The 10,036-nt window shown below is 41.7% G+C and overlaps 1 protein-coding gene across 1 annotated transcript; it reads left to right on the forward strand.

Moving 5' to 3' along the window:
• Window positions 1-2,037: 2,037 nt before the first annotated feature.
• On the forward strand, window positions 2,038-7,196 carry LOC310812200 (extracellular calcium-sensing receptor-like; the record flags this gene model as incomplete). Its single annotated transcript, XM_083680617.1, has 9 exons — window positions 2,038-2,147; window positions 2,667-2,961; window positions 3,280-3,366; window positions 3,675-3,944; window positions 4,176-4,376; window positions 5,183-5,458; window positions 5,706-5,933; window positions 6,021-6,144; window positions 6,298-7,196. The coding sequence occupies 9 exons, from the start codon at window positions 2,038-2,040 to the stop codon at window positions 7,194-7,196; spliced, it is 2,490 nt and encodes an 829-aa protein (XP_083536743.1).
• Between the last annotated feature and the right edge of the window lie 2,840 nt (window positions 7,197-10,036).

A 10,036-nucleotide genomic window follows, 5' to 3' on the forward strand; every position in this document is an offset into this window, starting at 1 on the left:
GTGAAATGCACTTTTAAACTGAATCTAAATTGAATTTCTTGTAATCTCATCTGTATATCTGTAGCCTGGAGAAGAGGATACATTTGCTCAGAAACGGAATCACACCCAACGCACATTTACAATAGCACCGCCTTACATTGTAGGCTAGGTCGATGTCCATGAAAGACCCATTCCATAGAGGGAATTTGGGGGGTTTATAGAAATGACATAGAAGGTTATTAATTATGATTAAATTAATTATTAATTATATAATAAGAATTATTATTATTATTATTATTATTATTATTAATGACAGAGAATGTTAAGAGCTTGCATTGTGGCTTTACATTTCTAGTCTTTGACAGTTTTTTGTTACAGTTCCTTCGGAAAGTATTCAGACCCCTTCACTTTTTCCACATTTTGTTGTGTTATAAACTCAATTTAAAATGGATTCAATTAAAATAATTTGCCATCAATCCACACACAATACCCCAGAATGACAAAGTGAAAACACGTTTTTTGAAATTTCAGTAGATTATTAAAATTGAAATATAGAAATACCTCATGTACATAAGTATTCAGACCCTTTGCAATGACACTCTTAAAATGAGCTAAAATGCAAAAATGTCATCAACAAATCACTCAATAAGTTGAATTGAGTCCATCTTAATGCAAGAATAATAGTTCATGTAATTTTGGAATTAATATCTTTATTTTTATAGGGTCACTGATTTGCATAGTAATCAATTGCACACTGTGTAGATTAGGATGTCACAAATTTCATAATTTTCTTTTGATCCTAACAAACTTCCCAGTCCCTGCCAGTGAAAAACATATGCATAACTTGATGTACCTACCACTATTCTTCACATGAGAGATGGTGCGGAAACTGCATTGTATGTGCTGGATTTGCACCAGACTTGCTTGCTTTGTAGTAAAACCAAATAAACACATTTCCAGCCACTTTCTCAGGGTCGCATTCCTGAGCAGTTTTGTTCCTCTCCATTTGCTCAGTTTGTAATGACAACCTGATCCACACAGTGTGTAATTGATTCCGATGCAAATCAGAGATACAAAGATATTAATTCCAAAATTACATGAACTATTATCCTTGCATTAAGATGGACTCAATTCAACTAATTGAGTGATTTATTGATGACATTTTTGCATTTTAACTAATTTTAAGAGTGTCATAGCAAAGGGTCTGAATACCTATGTACATGAGGTATTTCTGGATTTCAGTTTTAATACATTTACTGAAATCTCAAAAAAACTATTTTTGCTTTGTCAATCCGTGGTATTGTGTGTGGATTGATAGCAAATTCTTTTAATTTAAGCCATTTTAAATTGAGTCTATAACACAACAACATGAGGAAAAATTTGTGTCCTGTATCTGGTTGCTGATCTGTCTGTCTGCGCAGGGCAGGCAGTCAAAGCACCCGCAGGGGTCCCCTGCACATTGGGCCTATCTGCTACCATTGGGGATGAAGCACTGCCCAGGGAAATGATTAAGATAAAAGATAACTGTAGCATGGCTCAGAGTGATTCTGCCATCTAGTGGTGAACATGGGTATGTGATACAATTTTTCATACTCGGATCACCAAATGGGTTTCAGGATGTGGCCTGCACGTAGATGGCTAGCTGTGTGTATGTGTGTGTGTGTGTGTGTGTGTGTGCGTGTGTGTGTGTGTGTGTGTGTGTGTGTGTGTGTGTGTGTGTGCGTGTGTGGAATTAAAACACGTGTTAATTTAAAAAAACGTGAACACTCTTGAAGGCTACATCACCTCCCCAATTCCAACAGTATAAGATCCTCCCCTCATGAAAGACTAAACAATGACGTTACCCCTGATCTCCACAGAGGTTGGCATTACACTGTCTATAAAATGTAGGGACAGATGGAGTGAAAGAGAGAGGTGGGGAGATAGAGATAGAAGGTAGTCATGTGGGTCTCTCGGCATATCTGTCTGTATCTGTGCTTTAAACTACTCTTGATCTCCTCCTCTTCCTCTTCCTCCTCTTCCTCCTGTAGTCTCTGGGAGCGCTTCCATCTGAGCAGGATGTACCAGGAGGGGGACGTGGTTCTAGGCGGTCTGTTTGAGGTCCACTACTTCACAGTGTTCCCAGAGCTGTCCTTCACATCAGAGCCACAGCAGCCCATCTGCCAGGGGTGAGCTACAGACCTCTCTCACCAAATAATTTATGTGGACGACACAGTTTGGATTGTTCACACCTTTTTTAAACAGGAACTCTTCTTGTCTAATCTCTTAACCAGCAACAAGGCAGCAACCAGCACAAATTAAGTGGTTACCCATGGGCTTAAAACCACTTTGATTCAGGAGTGAAATTGAATTTTCATCCAAAAAGTGTTATTTATTTTCAATGACCATTTTAAGGTCATTGATTCAATCAGTTGGTTCATTGATTTCAAGTTTGATTTACTCACTGAATTGATGAGGTTAAAATAGATCTGACACCACGCTTGAAGTGCTGTCATCGAAGCTTATCACAGATTTGACTGGAGGGATGAAACTTGAAATGTAAATTGTTAACACTTTCACATAGTCGACATGGTCGAAAATTATGTAACACTAGAGAATTCAGGGGTAAAACACAAATTCTACTTCATTCCTAACTACCTAACTAGGTGTGTGTAGTAATGAGTTTATCAATGTTCCCTCTCTGTCAGTTTTATGACTGCAGGGTTCCAGCAGGCTCAGACCATGGCCTTCGCCGTCAAGGAGATCAACAGAAACCCCAACCTGCTCCCAAACATCACCCTCGGATACAATCTTTATGACAACTGCCTCAAGCTGGGTGTGGCGTTCCGTGCTGCCATGTCATTGGCCAGTGGGACCGAGGAGGAGTTCTTATTGGATGAGAGCTGTTTGGGGTCACCCCCAGTCATAGGGATTGTGGGGGATCCTGGATCGACACATTCCATAGCCATCTCTAGTATTCTAGGGCTCTTCCGTGTACCCATGGTAAATTAGTGGATGAGTTCTGCTCTGAAAGAAGAGCTATGCTTTATATATTTCTGGGCAAACATCCATCTGATTTCTCAGACACATAGTGAACCATCTGCTCTAACTTTGTTTTTGTTTTTTTATACCTATAATTTTCAAATGAATTTTTGCTTTTTAAATGTTTGTTTATGTCCAGTATGAATCATACTTCAGTTCTAAGTTTCTCTATACTTGAAAAGTAAACGTTCAAACAGAAGCTCGGAAGTACTGTTAATACTACTGTACTGTGCTTGTTCTACCGATGTTGTGTGTTGACTATTTCTGTAATTCTCACAGGTGAGTTACTACGCCACATGTTCCTGTCTGAGTGACCGGCACCGGTACCCATCATTCTTCAGAACCATCCCTAGCGATGCCTTTCAGGTGAGACCAAGAAGGATTAGACAGTTAGCTATATCGTGAATTAAAGGTGAATTAGAATTCTTCGGTAAATACGCACTGATGGCAACATAGAGTTCCCTGTGAATAGAACTAAAAGAAACGACTGGAAACTGGACCGAGAGTCTAAAATAAAATGAAGTAAAATATGTTTCACATCCTGGTTTCTATGTAATTATTGGACGTTGTACTGTATGTGTCCTGGACTAAAGATAATGATAAGAGTCTCCATTATAAATTATGTTTTGTCCAAATGTCCAAATTATGTTTTATCTTCACATATGTCACTCCAGGTGCGTGCCATGATCCAGATCCTACGGCGGTTCGGTTGGACCTGGGTCGGACTCTTGTTCAGTGGTGATGACTATGGCATTCATGCAGCCCGCTCTTTCCACTCTGGCCTGGCCCAGTCCGGAGGGGGCTGTGTAGCCTACTCAGAGGTTCTGCCCGGGGACCACGACCCTGCAGAACTCCAGAGGATAGTCAGTGTGATCCGAAAATCCTCAGCTCGCGTTCTGGTAGTTTTCTCCAATCCGGCCTACATGATACAGCTGGTGGAAGAGGTTACTCCATTCAAATGATTAATTGTGATATTGTTTGATAATTTGGAAAATGCACTGTTGTAAAAAGAGGATAAGGAGGTCCAAACGTAGTGAAATGTTCAAGAATAAGCAACAAATGAAAGCTATAAACGAAATGCAATTACACTTATTATTATTATATTATATTTGCTATCGTTATGATGTTACAGAATATTGCCTGTGTTCAGTAATGCTAAGTGTTGTGATTAAAAGGTGGTGAAGCAGAATGTGACAGGTCGACAGTGGATCGCCAGTGAGGCTTGGAGCGCTGCTTCTGTGTTCTACACCCCCCGCCTCATGCCCTACCTGGGGGGAACGCTGGGCATCACTATTCGCCATGGAGAGATACCCGGGCTCAGGGACTTCCTGTATAATGTACGCCCTGGAAACAACACTGACCATGGCAACAGTATGGTAGGTTTATCACATCATATTCTATATATCTGCTTTAAGAAAAAACGGGTGAACTAAGACATATATATATATATATATATAAGATATATGTTATTATTACATCATATGATCTACTTTCATAAAAAATGGGTGAACTAAGATATACACTCACCAAACACTTTATTAGGAACACTACTAATACTGGGTAGGGCCTCCCTTTGCTCTCAAAACAGCCTCAATTCTTCATGGCATTGATTCCACAAGATGTTGGAAACATTCCTTTGAGATTCTGGTCCATGATGATCAGATCATCACGCAATTCCTGCAGATTTTTTAGGTGCACTTTCAAGCTGTGAATCTCCCGTTCTACCACTTCCCAAAGGTGTTTTATTGGATTTAGATCTGGTGCCTGGGAAGGCCACTGAAGAACACTAAACTCATTGTCATGTTCATGTAACCAGTTTGAGACGACTTTTGCTTTGTGACATGGTGCATTATCATGCTGGAAGTAGCCATTAGAAGATGGGTAAATTGTGGCCATGAAGGGATTCACAACAATACTCAAATAGGCTGTGGCATTCAGGTGATGATTGATTGGTATTAACGGGCCCAAAGTGTGCCAAGAAAACATTCCCCACACCATTACACCACCTCCACCATGAGAAGGTGTACAGGTGTTCCTAATAAAGTGTTCAGTGAGTATATATTTAATTTCTTATCTATTCTTATCTATTTCTGTATCTATCTCATTTATGTCATTATCTTTATATATATCTTTATCTAGTGATATTTATCTACTGTATTTAATCTTCCTCTACTTTGATAAGGTGAGCCAGTTTTGGGAGGAGGTGTTTGGGTGCAGGTTTCCACCCCTACACTCTGAATGGGTGGAGGCTGGAGGTGGTGTATGTACTGGACAGGAGGACCTGGATGACGTGGAGACCGGGTACGGGGATGTTTCAGAGCTCAGACCCGAGTATAACGTGTATAAGGCTGTGTATGCCCTGGCATACGCCCTCCATGACTTACTGCAGTGTGTGCAAGGGAGAGGGCCCTTCAGCGGGCACAGCTGTGCCAGCCTACAGGGACTGGAGCCATGGCAGGTGTGATATACACACACACACACACCCGCACACACACACACACACACACACACACACACACACACACACACACACACACACACACAGACACACACACACACACACACACACACACACACACACACTCAAACAATGGTATTGTAAAACTGTCAATTTATTTTCAATTACTTACAATTTACCCAATAAAACAACGTCTCTATTGCTTTTCCCTTCTGTTCCCTTTGTCCTATCTCCACCGTGTGGCCAGCTGGTGCATTACCTGCAGAGGGTCAACTTTATCACGGGGTTCGGTGATCGTGTGTCCTTTGATGAGAACGGAGATGCCCTGCCCATCTATGATGTCATGAACTGGGCGTGGCTCCCAGACGGAAGCGTAAACATCCAGAATGTAGGCGTGGTCGATGAGTCAGCCCCTCCAGATGACGTGCTCACACTTGACCAGGAGAAAATCTTCTGGAACTTTGAATCAAGAAAGGTCAGTTATGATGTTTGTTAGAAAAAAAAAGTTTAATCATAATAGCATAACATTTTGTTATTAATGTAAAAATTACAAACCCTGTAGCCACCACGATCAGTGTGCAGTGACAGCTGCCCCCCAGGCACCCGTGTGGCCAGGAGGAAGGGAGAGCCTGTCTGCTGCTTCGACTGCATCCCCTGTGCTGAGGGGGAGGTCAGCAATGAGACTGGTTAGTGCACCACTGTAATGTGTGGGTTCAAATATACTTGGCAGTTGAAAATGAAGGAAATTTGAAATTATCCTGAGGGTTCACTCATCTTTCTTTCTCTCCCCCTTTCTCTTACTCTCTCCCTCTTTTTCTCCGTCTGTCTCTCTCTCTCAGACTCAGCTGAGTGTTCCAAGTGTCCTGAGGACTTCTGGTCTAACCCCCTGCATGACCGCTGCTTCCCCAAGGGGGTGGAGTTCCTCTCTTACCGTGAACCTCTGGGCGTCTGCTTGACAACCGCCTCGTTGCTTGGCACCCTATTCTGTGCCATTGTCCTTGGAATCTTCGCCCAGCACCGGAACACACCTGTGGTGCGTGCCAACAATTCTGAGCTCAGCTTCCTGCTTCTGGCGTCTCTCAAACTCTGCTTCCTTTGTTCGCTGCTCTTCATTGGTCGGCCCAGGCTGTGGACGTGTCAGCTGAGGCACGCTGCGTTTGGGATCAGCTTTGTGCTCTGTGTGTCGTGTATACTGGTGAAGACCATGGTGGTGCTGGCTGTCTTCAGGGCCTCCAAGCCTGGAGGGGAAGGCAATCTGAAGTGGTTTGGTTCTGGGCAGCAGAGGGGAACAGTCCTGGCTCTCACCTCCATACAGGCAGCTATCTGCACTGCCTGGCTGGTGTCTGCCTCTCCAACGCCACATAAAAACACGCGCTACCACAGCGATTTGATTGTGTACGAGTGTGTGGTGGGTTCGGTAGCAGGGTTCGCTGTGTTGTTAGGCTACATCGGCCTGCTGGCTTTCCTCAGTTTCTTGTTGGCTTTCCTCGCCCGGAATCTTCCGGACAACTTCAACGAGGCCAAGCTCATCACCTTCAGCATGCTGATCTTCTGTGCCGTGTGGGTGGCCTTTGTGCCGGCCTACGTCAGCTCCCCTGGGAAGTATGCAGACGCAGTGGAGATCTTTGCCATCCTGGCCTCTAGTTTTGGCCTCTTGGTGGCGCTGTTCGGGCCAAAGTGTTACATCATCCTGTTGAGGCCTGAGATGAATACTAAGAAAGCTATAATGGGCCGGTAAAATAGAAGAAAACCCTCTGCACTGACCAGAATAAACTTGGTTGTAGACCTGAGATAAAGTCAATAGAATTAACCGTTTGACTTGCAACCCGAACTTTGCTGGTTCAAATCACGCTTGAGACACTACTTTTTTTTTGTGCTAATTCTTGCTAAGTCATATCCCATGCAAGGGTGCATATCCCATCGTGAGATGTCTCCCTCATCTCCTTCAGAGAACCGGGCTTACATACTGTAGCCCAACATTTCTTCTCCTTTTTTAAACTTGTGCTTAAATAAATGTAGAGAAGATGAAGAGGCGACTCTGGACATTGATAGTTTGGATAAACCTCCGTCCTCCAAGGTCTCCTACGTCCATGTCCAAACTTATTACATTAGTTTGGACATCATCAACAACTATGACTACAAACATAGAATATACAGTGCCTTCGGAAAGTATTCAGACCCCTTCACTTTTTCCACATTTTGTTGTGTTATAGACTCAATTTAAAATTGATTAAATTAAAAGAATTTGCCATCAATCCACAAACAATACCCTAGAATGACAAAGCGAAAACACGTTTTTTGAAATGTCAGTAAATGTATTAAAATGGAAATACAGAAATACCTCATGCACAAAAGTATTCAGACCCTTTGCTATGACACTCTTAAAATGAGCTAAAATGCAAAATGTCATCAACAAATCACTCACTAAGTTTAATTGAGTCCATCTTAATGCGAGGATAATAGTTCATGTAATTTTGGAATTAATATCTTTGTATCTCTGATTTGCATAGGAAACAATTACACACTGTGTGGATCAGGTTGTCATTCCAAACTGAGCAAGTGGAGAGGAACAAAACTGCTCAGGAATGCGACCCTGAGTCCTGGGGAGACTTACAAAAATCTAGAAAGTTGAATGGTGGAGAGGAAAAAGCACAGTCGATGGGACAACATAATCTCAGTCACTCTACAAAATTGGTCTATAACCAAGTGGCCAAAAAGAATCCCTTAATGGAAAATAATCTCATATCCATAATTGGGTTTGTAACAATGAATTCAAGTGATACAGCAAAGAAAGTGACTATAAAGCATTAAGTTTGGTGCAAATCCAGCACATGCAATGCAGTTTCCGCACCATCTCTCGTGTGAAGAATAGTGGTAGCTGCATCAAGTTATGGGTATGGTTGTCACTGGCAAGGACTGGGGAGTTTGTCAGGATCAAGACAAAATTATGAAATTTGCTGAGTTGGTACTGACATCCCCAAGATGGACTCAATTCAATTTAGTGAGTGATTTGTTGATGACATTTTTGCATTTTAGCTCATTTTAAGAATGTCATAGCAAAGGGTCTGAATACTTATGTACATGAGGGATTTCTGTATTTCAATTTTAATAAATTTACTGAAATTTCAAAAAACGTGTTTTCGCTTTGTGTTTCTGTGGCATTGTGTGTGGATTGATGGCAAATTCTTTTAATTTAATCCATTTTAAATTGAGTCTATAACACAACAAAATGTGGAAAAAGTGAAGGGGTCTGAATACTTTCCAAAGGAACTGTATCTGAATTTTTTTTTATTACACTATTGCTCAGTTAAAGTAATGTTACTGCTGATGAAATATTAATCCGGCACCGTTTTGATGTTGTCTTTTATGTGTGGCTTTGATCTACTGGAGGATAAATCATCTCAGATTAGTGTTCCCTTCCACATAAAGTATTTGATAGAACCATCATATCATGTGTTTTTATTGAACTGTAACAATTGACAAAGATATTGAGAGAATTAAGATGGTTGTAAAGACAACAATTGTAATGATTCATTCATTAACAGATGAAAATACTCAGAAATGGCTGAGTCATTGTTTGGCCTATTAGAGACAGTGGACTTTGTTGTGAGAGGTGTTTTTTAACTACTGTAGTTTTGGTGGATTAACTTTCTTTGGTCTTAGACTTGAGATTGTGGGATGAACAAAAAGATAAGCCAAAAACTTACATGAATTGTGTTCTTCTATGAAAATCCTTTTATTTGGGGCATCAAACTGTATGTTTAGTTTGTATATTAAATTGTTAACAGTTGGGAACACCTACATGTTTCTGTACCGTTAATCACTGAAGAGATGAGGCGACCAAATGTGAGAACAGCAGTACTTGCTCAAGGGGTCAAAGAGCAGACTTCCAGAGTTGGAATGGTCCACAAAATGTGACAAACTACAAGGCAATCCTGTCACAATCATGAGAATATTTGAAAACATGTTCAAGGGGAAGGTAAAAGGGCAGACCTATAGAGTTGGATTGGTCCACAAAATGTTTAATACTGCCTTTGTTGTGACAGACAGACAGACAGCACAGACAGACAGTGCTCTCAGAGGATCAGATAGAGCAGAAAATAGAATCAGTGAAGACCACAGTGGATTGTGACTACAGGGTGTGTGTGTGTGTGTGTGTGTGTGTGTGTGTGTGTGTGTGTGTGTGTGTGTGTGTGTGTGTGTGTGTGTGTGTGTGTGTGTGTGTGAGTGTGTGTGTGTGTGTGTGTGTGTGTGTGTGTGTGTGGTGTGTGTTTGTGTTTTCTCCAAGCTCCACAGGGGTGCTGGATGAGCTGTCTTAGTCTCTGTGCCCAGGTGCCAGGTATGTCCTCTAGTTACTGCTTTACTGCTACTCTGATCGCCAAATGGGTTTCAAGATGGGGCCTGCACATAGAGAGAGAGAAAGAGAGAGACAGAGAGAGAAAGAGAGAGAGAGAGAGAGAGAGAGAGAGAGAGAGAGAGAGAGAGAGAGATGCTCACACAAAATGATAATCTTTTGTTAATCTTAAAGGGGCAATCTGGGATTCACACAACCACAAAGCGGTCACAGATTGCCCGTTT

The sequence above is a fragment of the Argentina silus genome, assembly GCF_951799395.1.
Source record: "Argentina silus genome assembly, chromosome: 11".
Lineage (NCBI taxonomy): Eukaryota > Metazoa > Chordata > Actinopteri > Argentiniformes > Argentinidae > Argentina > Argentina silus.